The sequence below is a fragment of the Phyllostomus discolor genome, chromosome 1 (assembly GCF_004126475.2).
Source record: "Phyllostomus discolor isolate MPI-MPIP mPhyDis1 chromosome 1, mPhyDis1.pri.v3, whole genome shotgun sequence".
Taxonomy (NCBI): domain Eukaryota; kingdom Metazoa; phylum Chordata; class Mammalia; order Chiroptera; family Phyllostomidae; genus Phyllostomus; species Phyllostomus discolor.
Genome location: NC_040903.2, coordinates 167,247,363 through 167,269,096, shown reverse-complemented (window position 1 = coordinate 167,269,096; position 21,734 = coordinate 167,247,363). Strand labels below are relative to the sequence as shown.

General features: G+C 33.1%; 1 protein-coding gene across 10 annotated transcripts in view; it reads left to right on the top strand.

Moving 5' to 3' along the window:
* Positions 1-21,734, top strand: part of ZNF280D (zinc finger protein 280D) — a 94,489-nt gene that overhangs the window by 25,940 nt on the left and 46,815 nt on the right. For all 10 annotated transcript variants that reach the window (XR_004904925.1, XM_036033947.1, XM_036033936.1 and 7 more), the window contains exons 5-11: positions 659-776; positions 5,275-5,445; positions 5,582-5,691; positions 11,530-11,753; positions 14,663-14,820; positions 15,563-15,663; positions 16,674-16,820. Coding sequence is in view for 9 of the 10 variants with exons in the window: in XM_036033947.1 (XP_035889840.1) it covers positions 659-776; positions 5,275-5,445; positions 5,582-5,691; positions 11,530-11,753; positions 14,663-14,820; positions 15,563-15,663; positions 16,674-16,820 (1,029 nt within the window). In the remaining variant the exon portion in view is untranslated. The remainder of the gene's footprint in view (positions 1-658; positions 777-5,274; positions 5,446-5,581; positions 5,692-11,529; positions 11,754-14,662; positions 14,821-15,562; positions 15,664-16,673; positions 16,821-21,734) is intronic.

Here is a 21,734-nt window from a genome sequence, read left to right as displayed (position 1 = left end):
TGGGAAATTCCCTGACCCATCATGGCTTTTTGAGCAATGGTGGGAAGAGTGGGGAACCCATTCTTTTTCTTCCTGACCCTTGGCCTAACAGATTTTCTAATAAAGATGATTCTGAAACTCATACTGTGTGATATATTCATCCCTAACCCTGATCCACAATACTGCAGATTGATTCGCAGTTTGTTTGCCCTGATATTTGGCTCTGTGGTTGATAGAGTTGGAGAAGCTTTTAAATTTGTGTTTATATTAGTATGTTTTTCTCTGTTTTTCCTTGCATTCATCCAGAGTTTTGCTAAAATATATTATTTGTTCTTTGAAGGGAATACTGTTTTTAGTAACTCTCTGATGTATAATTAACCTTGTTGATTTAAAATGGGCTTATATGGTTTTTTTTACCTTGAAAAACATACTAGAACTTGTCCCCCATTTTAATTAGCTAGTCAGGAATAAGCCACCTCTGAGTTTGCTTTTAGGTTTAATAGATGATAACTTTGGCAGAGAGTAGTAATTACATTTATATTTTGTAAGTTATTAGTAATTGAGTTATCAATGATTTCTTATAATGCATACAGTTAAATATATTTTTATAAAAGTTTATGAAACAAAATAATTATTACTTGAATAAATGTAATATTCTTCCTTTGGAATATTTTAACAGGGTTACATAACAAACTCATCACGAGTTGCATCTAGTAATTCTACAGAGTTACTGTTTGACTTGACCCAGGATACAGGATTATCACATTTCCAAGGTGGACCAACACTTTCTTTAGCAGGTTGGTTTCAGTACTTTTTCAAAAAAATTAGGAAATGAAACTTGATGAATATATATATGGAATCGACTTTCTGTTTTGAAGTCCTTGTTTTCATCTTTAGTTTTTTATATAGTAAAGAGGAATGCTGCTAATCTTGAATGCCTTTCTTGGTTAATTTTAAATCTCATTTAATAATAGAATATTTCTTTCTTTTAATTAAGTAGGCTAATTGACTTTGAAATTGTTATCATTCACACTAAACATGGACAGAAAAATCTGAAAATAATTTTAGTGTGTTAGAGAAGTCCTTTGATAACCTAAATACTTGATTAAACAAACTATTCGTTAGCTTCTATGATGACTAGTGTGAAAAAGTATGATTATAGTTGATTTCTTAATTAGATTAGTGTCTATTCATTTAATGACTTAAATGTGGTAGTTAAATATGGTTATACAGTGCTATTATAAGTGGCTGTAATAAATTTGTATGTAGTCAAATAATAAGTAAGTGACTTTTAAAGGAGTAATGAAATTTCCCTATTGAAGAAGAGCTTAAAGTTCTTTGATTATATACTATAAAAAGTTCTCCATTAATCTAAACTAAATATGTTATGAACAAATTTAATCTAGTTGAAAATTCCCTGTAATCAAGGCAGATATGCTTTATACACTAGCAATGTTTATATATTTCAAATATTTAACTAAATAGAGATACACAAGATTTTTAGGACTTTTTGATTATTTTTCAATAAATCAGTATAGAGAATTTATCAAGCCTACCCCAATTTTTTAATAGTAATATTAGTTCCTAAAATGGTTTTCTCTTTAGATAATATTTAGTTGATATTCACTTCTTTGGGTGTCACTTCCTTGTGACACTTGTAAGAATCTAGTTTTTAAAATAGGTAGGAACCAAAAGAAAGAAGGAGAAAAAATAGTTGTTTTAAGTCTGGTTTTACAAAACACATGGACTTTATTCATAGGAAAGGTCTGAATTCTTGAAACTTCTTGGAGTAAGGACAGTGGCTCCTACTCTCTGTTTTCTACTGCAGAGAGAGAGACTTCATTCACCTGGAGTGGTAAGTAGGATGGTTTAGAAGATGTAAATTTGAAATGTTATTCTTAAGATTTTTGTAGTCTTTATTAAAAATCTTTACAGTTCAGTTTTCTCATGATGCTGAAATGGAGTTTTTATTTTTCTTTCTTAATGCATCCATTCTCTAGACCTGGAATCAGGCATTTGGAGATAAATTTTTAATTCTTGCTATATTTTAGTTGGGGCCTTTTGGAGGGCAAACAAGATAAAATGTGAAAATGCTCTATGAGCTTTAAAGGATTTTAAAACAAATAGTTGTTATGAATGATAATATATGCTATATGTTCAGTAACGTGATTAACCGATGACTGTCAAGTGATCGCAGATGCTGGAGATAACATTTGATCTTAAACTGGAATGAGAAAGGATTTTTACTAGCAGAGAAAAGAGCTGTTGAATATAGGAAACAACATAAGCCAAAGACTGTGGAGATAAATAAGTAAAAAGGTCAGAATTAAAACTCTTAAATGCAGAGGGATTTTATTTCTTATGTTAAAAAATTCTTATAGTAAAATAGTTTATTTCTGTTGTCTAGCCTGTTGTATAATCAGATGCTTAATACAAAGTACCAGCTCTCATTGGCTTTTCAAGTAACCAGATCATCTTACAAGAATGCTACTCTGGCCCTGGCAGGTGTGGCTCAGTTTGAGCATCATCCTGTGGACTGAAAGGTTGTGGTTTCGATTCCTGGTCAGGGCATATACCCAGATTATGGGTTTGATTTCTGGTTGGGGCACATAGGAGAACGCAGCCAGTTTGATGTTTCTCTCTCTCATCGATGTTTCTCCCTCTACCTCCTCTCCTTTCCTTTTTTCTCTAAAGCAATGAAAAAGTGTCTGCTGGTGAGGAAGAATAAATAAATTGGTAGATAAATAAATAAAAAAGAATGCTACTGTAATTACACAAAATCTTTCCCAAGTAACCATAGAATAGCCATATTAGTAATCATGTGCTTTGAGGATGGGAAAAAAATCATTTTTATGTCATCTCAAAGAATGAAACAGGAGCCTACTAGTGTAGTAGTCGCTTAATTTTCTGACGTTTCCCTTTATTAAAAAGCTGACAGGTGAATCTATTAGGTTAATTTTTCCTCCTCTAAAATAAGACAAGACATAAAATACTTTTTTAGTAATGATAATAGCTGTCATTTATTATTCTTGCTTTTTATGTGACAGATATTGTATTAGATGCTTTAAATGCACTATCTTTTTTGATCTGTTTTACTTTGTAAAACAAGGTATAATAACAACAGAGGAAACTGAAGCTTAGAAAAGTTAATTAAATAAGCCAAGAATACATAGTCAGTGGCAGAGCCTGGATTTGAACTTACTTTTTTTGACTTAAAAGTCTATAATATTTTTTCTCATTTTTAAATCATTTTTTTAAATTACAGTTGACATAGCTTATTATATTAGTTTCAGGTATACACCCCATTGACTAGACATTACTTAACCTATTAAGTGATCATCCCGATACATCTTGCACTGTACACACTTAGTAGAATATTAGCTACATTCCTTGTGTTGTACTTTACGTTCCATGACTATTCTGTAATAACCAATTTGTACTTTTTCTTTTTAAGATTTTACTTACTTGTTTTTAGAGAGAAGGGAAGGGAGGAGAAAGAGAGAAACATCAGTGTGTGGTTGCCTCTTGAGTGCCTCCTACTGGGGGCCTGGCCTGCATTCAGGCATGTGCTCCCACTGGGAATCCATCCAGTGATCCTTTGGTTCCCAGACTGGCACTCAATCCACTGAGCCACATCAGCCAGGGCCCAATTTGTACTTCCTAATCCCTTTACCTTTTTCACCCATCCCCCTAAACCTCCTCTCATTTGGCAACCATCAAAATGTGCTCTGTATCTATGAGTCTGTTTCCATTCTGCTTGTTCATTTATTTTGTATTTTTAATTCAGTCGTTGATAGATATGTATGTATTGCCATTTTATTGTTTATTTTTGATGTTGTTTTCCTTCTTTTTAAGAAGACCCTTTAACATTTCATATAATACCAGTTTGGTGATTTGGTGATACTGGTGTTTTAGGATTGTGGTTGTTGTTGTTGTTGTCTAGGAAGCTCTGTATCTGCCCTTTGATTTTAATGATAGCTTTGCTGGGTAGAGTAATCTTGATTATAGGTCCTTGCTTTTCATCACTTCAGGTATTTCTTGCTACTTCCTTCTGGCTGGTGAAGTTTCTATTAAGAAATCAGCTGACATTCTTATGGGAGCAAATCTGGAATATTTCTAATATATTTACTTTATTGATTTCACTTTTAATGTACAGTTGGGAGCATTAAACTATCATGTGCAGGTTTAGAATTCTTATTGCAAAGTACAGTTGTGTTATTTTCAGAAAGGACTGTTGCCTGGCCTAAATAGCCTCACTTTCCTTGCTAATGCTCTAAATAAAATCTTTTAGCTTTAAGGTGATGATTTTTAAACTAAAAACTCTTTTTAGGAATGAAATCCTTATACAAACAAAATTATATGCAATAGTTTAATAAAATATATAGGACAGTTTCTCTGTTGGACGTGCCCAGTAGTCCCTTTGAGGAGACCATGAGGCCCTGGGAACATAATTTAAAAACCTAACTCCTTTTGTCAAGATAAGTTGTTTTTGCCCTGAGCGGTGTGGCTCAGTTGGCTGGACATCATCCCACAAAGTGAAACATCTCTGCTTTGATTCCATCTCTGGTCAGGGCACATGCCTTGGTTGTGGGTTCAGTCCCTGTTCGGGGCACATATGAAGGGCAACTGATAGATGTTTCCCTATCACATTGATGTTTTTCTCACTCTCTTCTTCCTTTATCCTCTCTCTTAAAGAAAACAAGGATTAGTTGTCTTTACTTTGTACATAGGAATAAGTGGGGGTAATATAATCTAAAGTCATGAATAGACCACTTCTTTGTTAGGTGGGAAACTAACTTTTCATTGAACATTTAAAGTTGTTAAATAAAAAGCTTCTAAAGGGTCTCTAAATTTTTACAAAAATATTTTTAACAAACTTTAAATAATTTAATCATCAAAAGATAATTCATTTGTAAGAACTCAGTTCAGAGTATTCTCTGTGCATTAATTTTTTTTTCCTTGGGATACTTTGGTCTGGCTTCTTTCATCATAGCTGTTTGTATATTTATTTGAAACCATATTGAGTATTTTCTTGTATAGAAAGATTATTTTATGAATTATTTGACTTATATATAGTCCATAATAGATGTTCATACAATCTTTTCTATATCCCCTTACTTGATCACATTAGTATTGTAATTTATTGTTATTTTTGTTACGATATTTCAATTGTAATACCTCCAAACTATTTTACTTAGTATTTTACTTAATTTACCTCCAAAGTATTTTTACTTAGTTGTAAGCAATATTCTAAAGTGTTTAAAAATATTTTTCCTACTGTTTTAATTATCATAGGTGTGAATGAAAGTTCATTTTTATCAAAACGTCCTTCTACTTCCGAGGTGAACAGTGTTAATCCAAAAAAGCCTAAACCCAGTGAAAGTGTTTCTGGAGCAAATTCCTCAGCTGCATTTCCTTCAGCTAAATCTCTTTCAGTGACATCTCCCCAGGCTATGTCATCAAAAGGTAAATATGAAATGTGGCATATAAAAAAGAAATGTATAGATACAGTTTAGAAATTATAGTAAATTTACAAACTGGTTAGTGGTTATTTACAGTTAAAAAGTGATGAATTTTGAATCATGTTTTGAATTTATTTTAGGTACAAATACCTCATCAAGTCAATCTAAAAATGGCACACCTTTTCCAAGAGCTTGTCCAAAGTGCAATATTCATTTTAATCTTTTGGATCCTTTGAAAAATCACATGAAGGTAAAACTTTTTCAAAGTTTGTTTTTAAAAAAGTTTGCAAATCCTTAGAACTATTGATTGGCTTTTAGTAAATAATTGTTCAGATATTTAGTTAAGAAAGCTCATGTTGGAATTTCCATATAACAGGTAAAAATTTATATTCATAATGATTATCTTCATATAAGATTTTAAAATTTCTTCTGAATCATTAAATTTAAAAAATTAAGTTCATATACATAATAATGTATGCTTGTTCTAATTTTAAATGAAAATAAATCATTAATCAGATTAGTTTATTTACTAGATTATGCCATGCTTCAAGCTTTTTAAAAAAACAGGCATTTTATTCTGTGTTTAAGGTTTTATATAACAACAGTTTCTTCAGTTACATTATTTTTGTGTTTATGCTAATATGTACATGTCACAATACACAACAAAAATCAGAGTTTTATGTTTAATTTTCAGCACTCAAACATAAACTCCAAATGGTGGAGCATTTCATATGAGATAATTATTTTAACTCAGTTCAGAATATAGTTTGTGTAATTGTTACAAAATAATTCAAATTTATTAGTGGTACAGGAAGCTTTTAATTAGATTTTAAGAAATTTTCAAGGTACAAATGAAATACATGGTTTAGATAACACTTCATTTAAAATATTTTAGTAGATATTATAGTATTTTGTTTTTTCTTTATAGAGAGATACTGTATCCTAGGCCCATGTGGCTCAGCTGGTTGGAGCGCTGTCTGATAAAAAAATGTTGTGGGTTTGATCCCCAGTCCTGGCGTGTGTGGGAGGTGACCGATTGGTGTTTCTCTCTCACATTGATGTTTCTGTCCCTTCCTCTCTCTCTAGAAAAGCAATGAAAAAAAGTACTTAGGTATGGATTTAAAAAAAAATAGCCTGTATTCTCCTTGTATGGCCAGTATAAATGTCAGGAAGGGGTAAAAAAGAAAGGGGGGGACAGTCTCCAGTTGAGGAGAGACCCCAAAACACCCCACAATTTATTTATAAAAAATTGTATATTTATTCTTACATGTTTAAACTTCAGTCACCTTCAAAGTACTCTCCATGTGATGCAATAAACCTATTGAGATGTTTTTCCATTGCTCAAAACAGTTTTTAAAGTGGTTGATTTTGATACCTTTTAATGTTTTTGTTGTATTTTTGTTTCATCTTTTCCACATCTGCAGAAGTTTCCCTTTGAGGATATTTTTCATCCAGGGAAACAAAAAAGGTGGGTGGGGCAAGATTGGGTGAAAGGCGAGAGTGGGACACAGGAATCATGTGATTTTGGGTCAAATCCTGCTGAACGCTTAGCACAGTGTGGGCAGGTATGTTGTCACCTGCCCACAGGAAGAACAAGTCATCTATTTGCCACAACTCAGGATGTTTCTTCTGCAAATTATGATGCAACCTTCTCAGAACTTTCAGATAAAAACTTTGGTTGATCGTTTCATCTCAAGGAACAAATTCCAAGTGCACAGTCCTTCTCACATCAAAGAAACAAATGACCATTGTTTTTATGTTTGACCTCACTTGTCATGCTTTTTTGCATTATGGGGAAACGGCTGGTTTTTTTTTGTTGTTTTATTTTTTATTTTATTTTTTTAATTTTATTGATTATGCTATTACAGTTGTCCCATTTCCCCCCTTCTCTCCCCTCCACCCTGTACCCCCCTCCCACCCACATTTCCCCCTTTAGTTCATGTCCATGTGTCATACTTATGAGTTCTTTAGTTTCTACATTTCCCGTACTATTCTTGCCCTCCCCCTATCTATTTTCAACCTACAGTCTATGCTACTTATTCTCTATACCTTTTCCCCCTCTCTCCTCCTGCCACCCCCCTGCTGCTAAACCTCCATGTGCCCTCCATTTCTGTGGTTCTGTTCCTGTTCTAATTGTTTACTTAGTTTCTTTTGGTTTTGCTTTAGGTGTGGTTGTTGATATTTGTGAGTTCGCTGTCCTTTTACTATACATGTCTTTTCTTTATCTTCTTTTCTTAGATAAGTCCCTTTAGCATTTCATAAAATAAGGGCTTGGTGATGATGAACTCCTTTAACTTGACCTTATCTGAGAAGCACTTTATCTGCCCTTCCATTCTAAATGAGAGCTTTGCTGGATAGAGCAATCTGGGATGTAGGTCCTTGTCTTTCATGAGGGAAATGGCTGTTTTCCATTGGCTACAATGCTGTTATGTTTTGGGGTTGTAATCCAGTTATGACTTTGGGGAAAAAAAAACAGGGTCAGCCTCCACCTGCTCCTTCAAAGCGTGACACATAGTCAAGCAATTGTCTCTGTGTTCAGGCGTGAGCAGGTGAGGCACAGATTTTGTTGAGACTCATTTCATGCTCAAGTCTTCAGATAAAATTCACTAATGGGACTCCACAATGCCTCAGTCAACTCTGTAAGTTCATCAGTAGTCCAGCCGTGGTCTTCCAAGATGGCTCGACAAATCCTTACCACATTTTCTTATTTTGGCTGGTCAAAGGATGCCTGGAACGAGTCCACATTTCATCTTGTTTAAAATGGGAAAACCATTCATAAACTCGTGTTTTACTCAGAGTAGCTTCTTTGTAAGCTATCTGTAGCATAACAACCATTTCCATCACATTTTTCCCTAACAAGAAACAAAATTTTACTGCTGCATGTTGTCTGTGTAAATCATCCCTCATGAAATGGGCAAACATATTGAAAGAGTCTTCAAAAAAAATTCTTGAAGCCAAACGCAGCCTCTCACAATGCAACCTGTACACTGATACAGATAGGTTCCTAGAACGCTCACCTAGCAGGGGGAAGCCTGTAGTACAAGGGGCCTGCCCTTCAGAAGATAATTCCAGTTTTGGGGTCCCTCCTTTTATAGCTTTGTAGTTCAGTATGTGTCTTTCACCTTTAGAATGTACATGTTTTGCTGACATTTTCTAAGATCTATTACCATTGGATCCTTTTGATTGATCTACTTCCAAATGTGTATATATGTATCTTCTGTCTGAACTTGGCTACTTTGAAGAGTGCTTTCATATGTTGTGGAGTCTGGATTTTATCTGGCACTTAGTTTCAATGAAAATATTTTTAGAATTTGGTTGTTGTGGCTTTGGGTGAATCCCAGGAGAAGGGGAAATGATGACTTATATACGATGATCATATGGGAAATTTTATTTTACTATTTAAGCATGGTACCCACCTTTTTTGCTCTGAAAATCCTACCTAAATTTTTAGGTACTAACAAAGCAGCAGAACATGGTCTTTCTGCTGGGAGAAATGGAAATGTGAATGGTGTTTAGACAATGTCTGCTATTTGTCAAATTACAGTATATGAAAGTAAACTATTTAGTATTGCAGTATTTAATAACCCAGGAAAAGAAATAATAAAATAGGGGTAATGGTGAAGGGCTAAGGCTGAATAAAAGAGATGACCAGTTGATCTTGGACTATAGCTTAGCCATGCCATCCAAAATTTACCCTATCCTACAAAATCTTAAATCTAAGCTCAGTTCTTATTTCTTAAGTTGCTTTCTTGCCTTTTGAATATTTTCTTTAGGATATTTTTCTGTCCTCTCAGTTATTACATCCTTCAACCTACTTTAGTTCACCTTGTTCATTCTTAGTTGTCAGTGGTTTATCGTTTAGCTATTTTAAAGGTATATGAAACCTTATTTAAAAGATACTGTTAATGGTATTATTTTAAAAAGCTGATTCTAGCTTACTTTTCTGTTAAAAAAATAGAGGAACAGCAAGCAATTGATCATCTATTTTACATATCATAATTAGTGAGCTTTTAGGGTAACTTTAACTTTCATAGACGTACCAAATTAAACATTTTTAAAGAATATAAACCATGCAGCACACTCTACTATCCATTATTTTGTAGATTTCAGAAAAGAATCACGTTTCAGATACGAAACACAGTAATTTCTACAGTCCGAAAGCCAGATTCTTTGTTTGAGTATGTAAGATTATCCACATTTCTAATTAGGGAGACTATCCTGTATTTCATAATTTTTGTGCATTATAGTTTTTTTCCATTGTTGGCTGAGTAAACTGTAAACTCTAGTAGAACTGTAGATAAGGTGGGGGGTTTGTCTATCAAACTGATGCTACTGATAACATCATTTGTAGTAAGACATATATTTTGAGTCCTCTTTCTAATTGTTCTAGTAAACTTACTCTGAACCATCTTTTTCTTCCATTTATCCTTAAAGTCAAAAACAGTGTCAGCTGCACTTGAAAAACAATTTAAAAAATGGGGGAAAGACAAGAGGGATCACTAAGGACGTGATGTAATAATGAAAGGGTCAGTTCATAGCTATGTACCTAATAAAATAACTCAAAATTTTAAAAAATACCAAAAAGAAAAAAACAGCGTTTTTAAGAAGAAGCTTGGCCTGGCAAAAGTCCTTAGAAATAGTCTGACTTTCTTAAGTTTGAGCTCTAAAATATTATGTGTCTGAAGAAGAATCTGGAAACATAGAACAACCTTTCTCATTTTCTTCTTTTTGTTGTGGCTTCATTTGAACTGTATTTATTCTGAGTAGACTATAGAGGATCAGATTGTATTAGAGAACTAATATATTTATTCTGATTTAGTTTATGGGTGCAACCTTAAACAGAAATTTTGTCTGTTTTTGTGGGTTCATTCTATTCAGTACTTTCCCCTCTTTTTGATCTATTTTAGATTTTGTGGGGGTTTTGGGGTGTTTTTTTCTTCATAGGTTTCAAAATTGACAAGTGAACAAAATAAGTGCAATAAGGAAATGTTACCAGTCTGTTTTGGATCAAAGGCCTAGATTCATTCCCACATAAAATAGAAAGTTTCACCAATGACCTAACATTTCAGTGTGGCAGGAGAAGTAGTAGATATTGTTATCTTAGAAATGGAGTACAGTTGCTTTTAGGTTTTCATACATTCTGATGTTGCTGCTAATTTACTAAATAACACATTTGGGAAGAGTTTGAATCAGTTGGTTTATGTTGCAAAAGAATTACCTGGGTGGCTGTTAAAATATATATATATTACTGGGGTCTACATCTCAACGTTGTGGTTTATTGGTAGGAGTGGGCCTAGGAATTCATTAGTATTTTGACAACTCTTTTGGTTTTTGTAATACAGGTCTTCTTTGGATTGCTCTCTGAGAAAAAGTGCTGTAGAGAAATTTTACAACTAAAAACTATGTACATAAATGAATTAGTTATATCTTGTTGGGGATAAAAAGCTCATCTATGAAAGTGTTCTGCGTTAAAACCTGTTTATGTAATATCTTGATTTTACTTAAGAGCAACTAAATTTTCTCTTCAGATATTTAACCATTCTAGATATCAAGATGTAACTGTGGAAGTTTTCAAGACATAATTGAAGCTTTTTTCTTTTTTCCCTATACATTTTATACCACCTTGAGCCTGGGGAATGAATGGCAGGTTAGCTGTGCCCAATGTCCAGTTTCAACCAGACTTATAAAATTTACTGTGTCACTTAATAATTAACACATACATTATAGCACATAAAATTACATTTTCTTTCTATACTCTATTGACATGAATATGAAGTGAATGATTTTTAGTTTAGTTTAGTTAATTTAAGTATTTAAACTATTATTAAATACATCTGACAAGGTAAATTGCAAGGAAAAAACTTTCAGATCACTAGCCAAATCCTGATTTGAAGATTTTTCTTTTTTTGTTTATTAAGATAATAGATGTTTATTGTTTGAGTTTTTTGGACTATGTATAAGCACCACAAACTTTTAGTGAATATTTTTCCAGATATATTACCAAGCATAGTTTTACATGGTCTGGCCTTACGTGTAAACACAGAATCATTTTTAAGGATAAATAAGGTTTTTATTTTTCCTCTTTCAGTATTGTTGTCCAGACATGATAAATAACTTTTTGGGACTGGCTACAACAGAATTTTCAAGTACAGCAAATAAAAACAAGACTGTTGATTCAGAGAAAGGAAAGTTGATCATGTTGGTTAATGACTTTTATTATGGAAAACATGAAGGAGATATCCAGGAAGAACAGAAGACTCACACAACCTTTAAATGCTTCAGTTGCTTGAAAATTCTTAAAAATAATATTAGGTATGTAAATACTTATTTTTATTTGAAAATTGAAATGCTGCAAATACAGATGCTGTGTCTTTATCTTGCATTTTTCTATGCCATTCTAGATTTTAACACTTTGTACTAATAAGAAAGCCAGGTTCTTCTTTTGTTGAAAAGCTTTTGTCCTTGTATTTTAGAGTTGACTCCTGGATCTAGTTGTAAGCAAAATTAACTTCTTTTCCCTATGTAATCTGTGACCTAGCAATTTTTATGAGATAATTTTTATTTTTAGGTGCTTTTGAATTGTATTTATTTTTATAAGAACCACTCTATGCTTTGTCCAGTTTGACCACCTCCATACTATCTTATTTAACACTCAAAATTTTCAATTGATATGTATAGTTTTTAGAACATTTACTTTGCAGAAAAAGTGACCTTCTATAGAAAAATTCCAGTTCTAGGAAGAATGTCTGCTTTATTGTAAAATTTAACTGCTTTAAAAATTAGTGATTTAATTTTCAGTCAAATTTTAAAGATTTTATACATGTATGCTTTAAGTTTTAGAAATGCTTACTTCGTAATCTTTGAGTTACATGCCAAACTACAATAGTAGCTATTATAAATGAGTTAGTAACAAGACATACTGATTGATATTTTTCATTGGTTATATAGCTTTATATGTATATTAGGTAAGGTATTTCCTACAATTTTTATTATAAAATATTTTTAAAGATTCAGCAATGTTTTAAAAACTTTATAATGGCCAGCTGTATACTTACCACCTTAATTCTGCCAGTAGCATTTTACTGTACTTCTCTTTATCACATATCTATTCATCATTCCTTCAAACTATTCTTTTGTGTGTGCTTTTCAAAGTAAGTTGTAAACATTGTGTACTTGCCTTTGGTGAGGGGGGTGTGTGTGTACACAAACATATGTATGTATGTCTTTTTATGTTTATCCTTGATAACTATTTGCATTCTTAGGGATCAATAGATTACTTCTGGACCCAGTATTTATTTTATTTTTCTGTGAGTTCCTCTTGGGTTCAAAAAGAAAGATATAGAATAATCCTGAAATACACTTATCACACTTTAATAGCCATCAGTAGGTAATGGTTAAACAGAAGAGTATTGTACTTTGTGTTATAACGCTGAAACAATATCACAATAGAACTAGGTCACAATGTCCATATTCTATTTTAGGTAGTAGTACCATACTATTTTACTAGTAAAATAAAACAAAAATTATGTTCATTGAACATATTTTTATGTTCAACAAAAAAAATATGGTTCACTGACTTAGTCCCTTCTCATACCTAAATATTATGTTGGGAAGTTATTTCAGCAATAGTTTTTTTTTTTACTTGAAGATTGGCCCATTTAGTGTTAAACATATGAAAGTAAAACATTTCTTTTTTGTTATTGTTTCAGAAAACTAGTTACATATTTCTAGAATATCAGAATATATAGACATTTTAAGCAGTGAAATTTCATAACATTCAGGAATTGAGCATTTTTTGAAATACTGATTGTTTAGTAACTGTAAGCTAATGAAACACTTCATAATCAGAAGTTTATATGTTAAATAATATTTTGCCTTAATAGTAAAAAGTGGAAAAGCAAATTGATACTTGTCGAGAATGGTACAAAGCTGATTGGTCTAGGTTTCCACTCTGTCCAAGAATGTATTGTGGTATGGTATTTATTTCTCCTTTGTCGAGTGTCACCAAAAACACTTAGGTTTATTTTATTCTGTGAACATCCTTGGAAGAAGTTTGGCTTTTTTTGTTTCTCTTATTTCCATCTGTTTTTTTAAGTAGTAGAGCACCTGATAGGAGCTCACATAATAATTGAGAGAAAGCTTGCTAGTTAAGAGATTGTTTTATATAGCAACACTTTAATTGCTTAAAGTTGTTAGCTGCAATTTTAATGACCTTTTCTCTGTATGTAAATACTTAGCCAAAATTAGGGTTTTCTATACTTTTTTTAGAGCTGTTACTAAAATCAAAACAGGACAAAAAGGTATTTCAAGCCATGTCATAACCTATCCTAAGAGAAGTAGTGTTGTGGAGGTGTGAAAAAGAGATAAATGTGATGACCTTCATGATGATTGCTATCCAGATTGATGACGTTATCATTTTGTTTTAAGATTACTTCCTTTAAGGACTCTGTGAATAATTGTTAATAGTTACCCTAGTCTAGAAACTATTATTTTGGTCGAATACTTTCGAACAGCAAAAAGCTTCAGTAAGCCCTTTTAAATAGGTATTCCCATTTATATCGCACTCTTTGCTGTTGAAGGTCATAGTTCCCACTCACAAGAAGCCTTTTAGGGAAGCTGAAATAGCAGAATGTAAAACTGAAAAATGGACGTTCCCTATAAAGGGCACAGTCTGCAAGTAAAAATGAACAGTCTGTGCTAACAGTAAACCAGTATCATTATAAAACAAAAGGTTCTTGTAATTCTAGGCATTAAAATTGCTATTACATGCATTTAGAAACCGAGACACAAGTAAAAATACCAGTAATTTCTTTTTTAAGCAGCTGGAATCTATTGTGTGCCTTCACAACCTTAGAAGATTACTCTTATGACTCTGTAGCTGTTTTTGGTGGTAGGGTATGCTTCCTTTCAATATTTTATTTAAAAATGTAAATAGTATTTCATGTATGGAAAAGAAGTCCGCTGTTTTACCTTCAGAAAACATTTTAATCTGAAATTATTAGATTAGAACAAATTAGTGATATTTCAGATTAATTACATTAATGGGAAAATAAGGTTGTTTACTTGGCCACATAATGAAAGTGACTAAAGTGCACACTTTCCTAGAGGAATTTAAGGCTTTTGAGATTTTATTTTGAATAATATCTCTGTATTCTAAGATCCAGGTATTTATTTGTGAGATTTTTGTTTTTAAATCTGAATTTTGCACCTGTTGACAATAGGTTTATGAACCACATGAAACACCATTTGGAACTTGAGAAGCAGAGTAGTGAGAGCTGGGAAAACCACACCACCTGCCAGCACTGCTATCGCCAGTTTCCCACACCATTTCAACTGCAGTGTCACATTGAAAGTACACACACCCCCCATGAATTTTCTAGTAAGTTGCAGTTTCACTTAAGTATTCGGTATTATTGATTTTGACAATAATAATTCTGAGAAAACCTTAAGCCTGTTAGAAAAATGAGAAAAACACTGCAATTTGAGGGCAAAATCAAAAGTTACATTTTAACTAATATAAACTTTTAAATAAAATTAGTTACACAATTAAATTCACTCTTGTAAATAACTAAGGTAAATAACCTATGCATTACATGTGTGGGGGCGGGGGCTAAATAAGGAGCCTCAGACCATAGTTTTCAAATGTGAAATCAGTGCACATTGTTTAAACTTGTAAGAAAAGTAACTGTGATAGTAGTTAAAAAGCATAGATTTTGGAGCTAGACGACTTGGATTACAGCTCTGCCTCTTAGTACAGCTGTGTGACCTCAAGCAAGTTACTCTTAATATTTGAATAATGGGGATCTATGCTTCTTAATGTTGTTGTAGGAACTGAGTTAATGTAAGTAAAGTGGTTAGAACATAGTTAACTGTAAAACTAACTGTTCACCATCACCACCAATTCCAGTGTTGTTACTGGTTTTGTTTATAGATGCATAAAATGAATTTTGTTTGCCTCAAGAGGATACTTTATTTTACAATTTTTAAAAAATTTCTAAAAAATTTGAAGTATAACTGACATAACATTTTTGATTAGTTTCAGGTGTACAACATGATGATTCAATGTCTGTGTGTTTATATATCTAGAAATGATGTAATGTCTTTCTCCCTCACACTTTTAGCCATTTGCAAAATCTGTGAATTATCATTTGAAACAGAGCATATTCTCTTACAACATATGAAGGACAATCATAAACCCGGTGAGATGCCATATATTTGCCAGGTATATACATATTTTATTGTGTACTTGGTGTTTTTTTGGTTTGTTTCTTTTCCATCATTTTGGTTACAAGATTTAAACCTATTAGGTCAAGAATCAGCAAGTTTTTTTTTCTGTAAAGACAGTAAATGTTCAGGCTTTAAGGGTCATTACTGTCTCTGTTGCAATAAATCAACTCTGTCATTATAACACAAACTCAGCCATAGACAATAAATAAATTAATGAATTCGACTGTGTTTCAATAAAGATTTATTTATGGACACTGAAATTTGAATTTCATATAATTTTCATGTGTCATGAAATATATTTTTTATTTTTCTAACCATTTAGATAAAATTGGTTACTAAAATTAAAATTCCTCTTGTAAATAATTTATTAGTAAAAAGTCCTGTGATGTAATTCATGCAGTGTATGTGGAATCAATGGAGAGCTGGAATTGGCTCACAAGCCATTGTTTACCCACTCCTATACTGGACAAAGAAAAGCCCTATGGGAAAAGACAAACATATGTATGGATTTATCTCACCATATAGGGAAGAATATAGGTATACAAGAAAATATGAAATGATTTTAGATACAGAGGGCCCCACTAAATGCTTTGAGATTAGTATTTTTCCAGAATTTGAAGGAACAGAAAAACAAGGTAAAAATAAATTGTCATTGCTGTAGCCTGGAGACCATTTATAATCTAAAGGAGGATGCTATTGTATACAGCAGGAAAAACTTTATAGGACAAGAGGTGTCAGAGCTTAACGATTCAAGTCAGGATAGGAGGTGATAGATCTAATAAAAAGAAGGGAATCTAGTTATATTTTGGGAAGTATTTCTAAACTTTGAAAGATAACTTTTCTGTCTCAGATTATCTTCCAGTGCTTGCATTATGAGATTCTTGGTTGTAGAGGCATCAGAGCTGAATTAGTAGTACATAATATTCTAAACAAATAACTTATTGTTACTTTGTAATTGTATATCATAAATTTTTTAGTTAAACTAAACATTCTTTTTATCTGTAGGTTTGCAATTATAGATCATCATCATTTTCTGATGTAGAAACTCATTTTAGAACATCCCATGAAAACACTAAGAACTTGCTATGTCCATTTTGCCTCAAAGTTATTAAAATTGCGACACCCTATATGCATCATTATATGAAGCATCAGGTGAGATTACCAGTTCTTATTTGTTCATGTTATTTCAGCAAAAAGATAGATTCTGACTTAGAGAAACATTGGTTAGATTTGTTCTATAATGGAAGCAACATTGTTCCAAATGACACTATCAATATGCAGTTTGTGCTGAGTTACAATACTTTATGAAACTTCCACTTTGCCTTGCTTTTTTTCTGGTGGTGGTGTGGCTCATCAATGAAAATTCTGAAAGATAGCTAGAAATAGGAAACCTAGGGGTTGAAGGAAAAAAAGGGAAGGTGAGTGGAATATACAGAAGATCAGTTATTTCAGGGTGTAAGAATAGGTGTAGGGTTTTGAAGATAGGTAAATAGGAGTAAGGGAAAAGATGAATTGGAACTGAGAAGATTGGGGACTTAAAATCTGTTTTCTCTTTCTTTTAGTACTTAATTCTACTTTCTAGCCCTTTTATTATGAGAAGACATGTTTTTTATTGTCATCATTGCTGTGGTAAAGGAAACTGTAATAATGCTTATCATTAAATATATGAACACTGCCCAAGAACTATATTTAGATCATAACTTGTTTTGTGGATGACTTCTGTCAGTTAGTTCTGTTATGTAATTTTTGGGACCTAGCATTAGTGCTTATACCCTGCTCTTGAATTCTTATTTTTTGCTTATTGGTTCTTTCCTGAAGCAATTAAAGCATCACTTGTTTGGCTTGAAATCTTTGAGGTAACACTGAATTTGTTCTTTAGTGCTTGAAAGAGCACCACTGCCTTTGCCAATCCCAGAAGTCAATGTATTTACTGAATCTGATCATGTAACCAAGTTTTGACACCTCACTAACCAGCTCATTACATTTTTTATTATTGACTAAATTGGCATGCCAATTTATTCAGCATCAGTTGCTCAATTTGCTTTCAGTTTCAGTCATTAAATAATAATAAAATTGGCTTGTGTTTTTCAATTGGGAAAGATCATAAAAGTAGAATTTCCAAATGAATTTAGAATCACCTAAGTTGTGACTGGGATGCTACCCATCCTTGAGATGTTTTGTCAGGGTCTTTCTGTTCTAGAGTTCCTCAACAGTGTTCCATTAGGTGTTAACAGATGTTTCCCCCCAGATTGTTACTGGTAAATAAATTTGGTAAATCCCTAGATTTATGAAATTAAACAGTTTTGTCTCTTTTTTTAATCACAGGACTCCTCAGAGCTTTTAACATGCTAATACATTATAATTCTTTAAGTAAGGAATGTAATTATGTATTATTCTCCAAACTTATTTGGCCACTGAATCTTTTATTTACAGAATACTTATTGATCTTTCTTGAAAAACAGAGTTTGGGAAACACTATTCTTGGTACCTATATTTTGACTTTGGCCTTTAATTTTGAAAGGGAAATGAGATATAAGACAGTTAATTCTATTTCATTATAGGGCTTTTCACATAACTTTTTCAATAGCTTTACTAACCTCCAGAGTAAGATGCAGATGTGGGAAGAATGATAGTTAAGAAAGAAATGTGTGAGCCTATTATGTAGGCTATGTGATTTATAATAAGCTTTTATACGCTAAGAAAATTGGATGCCCGATTGTCTTTTTGTTTGTTTGGAGTACTTATCTGGTAGATAGCCAGTAGTAGAGAAAGGGCAATCTGTTAATATGAAAGATCATAAGGCATCCTTAAGGTAACTACAATTTATATAACTATTTACAAAGGATTGGACAAACCTTAGCTGAGCAGGGCTATAAGCTTGTAATTGAGATAACACATTATTAGTGTGATATTAGACAGTAAGAATTATTGACTCTATGGCTTATTTTATTGTCATAGAAGATTTGGGTTGTAACTTTTCGTTAAGATGTCCTATTAAGACCTGGGTGATTTTAGAGCTAACAACCTAGTTTGTATGACTTTTAAGGATAGTGAAAGTGATTTAGGATGTGTTCAATATGCTTATTAAATCTTTAATAAAAAGAAGCAGTAAAGATATATAATCACTTTTGGCAGCAATAGGTACTTTTCATGCATTATCTTGTTTAATCCTTAGAATCACCCTGTGTATCTTATTAATTCCTTATAGATAAGGAAACAAAGTTTTAGAGAAAATGTCTTGCCCAGGGTCACATTACCTAATAAAAAGCAGAGTTAAATTTTGACTTCAGAACCTAGCCTCTTGCTCTACCACAGAGTCAGATTTCACATTTGGTATTAAGTCTATAAGGGCAGAAATTACATATAATCAGAATTATTCTTAAGTCCCACAAGTCTCCCAGACAATGTAATATGCTTGTCAAAAAGTTGAACATAGACCTTTATTTATCTACCCTTGGAATAATCACTGTTTCTTTTTTTTTTTAACATCACATTAAAATATGTACTGTATCTTTATCAGCTGTAGCACATTGAATTGCATACATACATGAGAGATATTTAAGACTTGTCTCCAACTAAGGGAATAATAGATTAATGTATTCTATCTCAGGATTCTGGACAAATGTTCACTGAATGGAATGTCAGACATTTTTGAATTTGTTAAATTGTATCTGCTGCTCATATGCATTTTCTCTGTCAGTCTCTTGCTTTCTGCCTCACTATCCATTTATTTAACAGATGTTTATCAGTTGCTTTACTGTGTGCCAGGAGCCATTTTAAGTATTTTATAGCAATGAACAAGACAAAGTTTGCACCCTCTGGAATTTGGATTATAGTGGAGAAAGATAATACTTGTGTGTTTATATTTGAATGTATATGCATGCTAGCTATTGATAGGTACTTGGGAAGGCAACATGGTGGATAGGGAGTGTGAAGGTGCTGGGAGTGGAGGAGAAGTTGCTGTTTTGTATAGAGAGTGGTCAAATAGAGGCCTCTTTGAAGGAAATAAAAGAAGTAAGCCATGTGGAAATCTAGGAGAGGTAACATTATCTAAACAGTGACGTGAGTGTATACCTAGGACACTCAGAACAACAAAAGAGGCCAGCTGTGGCTAGAGCAGACTAATAATAAAAGGACCAGTAGGAGATAAAATTGTAGCAGTAAAATGCAGGCCAGTTCATGTAGAACCTTGTAAACCAGAATCAGGACTTTAGAAAGCCCTCAGAGGATTATAAGCACATGAAAGATCTGCCATGTTTTAATATCATTGGCAACTATAGGAAGAGTAGACTATAGGGAGGAAAGAACATGAGAAGATAGGAAGTTATTGTAGGAGCCTAAGTGAGTGGCTTGGACCAATATGGTAGCAGTGGTTGTGGTAATGAAAAATGGAGAGATTATGAAAGTTTTGAAGGTGAAGCTAACAGGAGTTGTTAATCACTTTGGTTTGGGATGTGAGTGAAAGTGACCAAGTTTTTGTCCTAAGAATGGAGTTTTGATAACACTGTCGAGAATAGAGTTTTCATATACTGCCTGTCATATGGGGAAGACTGAGGAAAGAACAAATTTGGGGGACAGGGATATAGGAAGGAAATCTAGAATTCAGTTTTGTCCATGTCGATTTGAGGTGTTTATTAGACATCAAGTAGCGATGTCCAGTAAGCAGTTGGATGGATGGTATTAAAGCCGTGAAACTGGATGAGGTAACCTATAGAGAGAGAAAAGATTTCTGAGAACTGGGTTCTGGAAAACTTTCTGATATGTTGTCTTGGTATCTGTTTCATGGCCAAGTTTTCTTTTTTACCTCCTCTTCCTTGAGCCAAATATAAGTGAATTTCATCAAGTTGCCTATACCTATTGTATATATAATCCAATGCACCACACTTTTAAAATAGTCTTAATATGCAGCTTGAATAATAATACAAACACATTCTGTTTATACTCGTATGTTGCTTTGAACTTTTTAAAGAACTTATGAAATGCTTACTGTGTACCAGTAATTGTGCTAGGTGCTTCTTGGTATATTACTTAATTTGAATTTTATAAATGAGTAGTTATATTTAAATAGTAACAGTGATTTATCTGGCAGATTGCAACTTCAGAGAAAACATTCTTTTCTATTTTGTTTGTTTATATGTATGTATCCATGTACATATATAATTTTATGTACATATACACAATTTTTAAATTAATGAGAACATATAGGTAAAGATTATAGCTGATATTATAGTAGAAAGAACATTGGATTGGGAATCTGACACTGTTACTAACTAGCTATGGGGAAATGATTTAGATTTTTCTTGGGTGCTGTTTCCTATCTATGGAATAACAGCAGGATTGGGTTTGAGGAGGGACTCAATCAAAGTTCTCAATCAGTAAGTATATTGAGAATAATTGTTTTGATTTATCCCTCTATATTCACACTGTTCAGCATAGTAGCCATTAACCATGTGTGACTTTAAAATTAAATAAATTAGCCCTGGCTGGCGTAGCTCAGTGGATTGAGCGCGGGCTGGGAACCAAAGTGTCCCGGGTTCGATTCCCAGCCAGGGTACATTCCTGGGTTGCAGCCCATAACCCCCAGCAACTGCACATTGATGTTTCTCTCTCTCTCTCTCTGTCTCTCTGTCTCTCTCTCTCTCTCCCCCCTCTCTCTCCCTCCCTCCTTCCCTCCCTTCCCTCTCTAAAAATAAATAAATAAAATCTTTAAAAATAAATTAAATAAATTAAAAATTCAGTTCTTGCACTGGTTAGTGTGGCTCAGTGGATTGAGCACCAGCCTGCAAACGAAAGGGTTGCTGGTTCAGTTCCCAGTCAGGGAACATGCCTGGGTTGCAGGCCAGGTCCCCTGTTGGGGGTGTGCGAGAGGCAGCCACACATTGATATTTCTCTTCTGCTCCTCCTTCCTTCTGCTCTCTCTAAAAAATAAATAAATAAAATCTTTTTTTAAAACTTCGGTTCTTCAGATATACTTGGCACATTTCAGGTACTCAGTAACCACCTGTGGCTAGTGACTACTATATTGGACAGTATGGTTCTAGAATATTTTCATCAGTGCAAAAATTT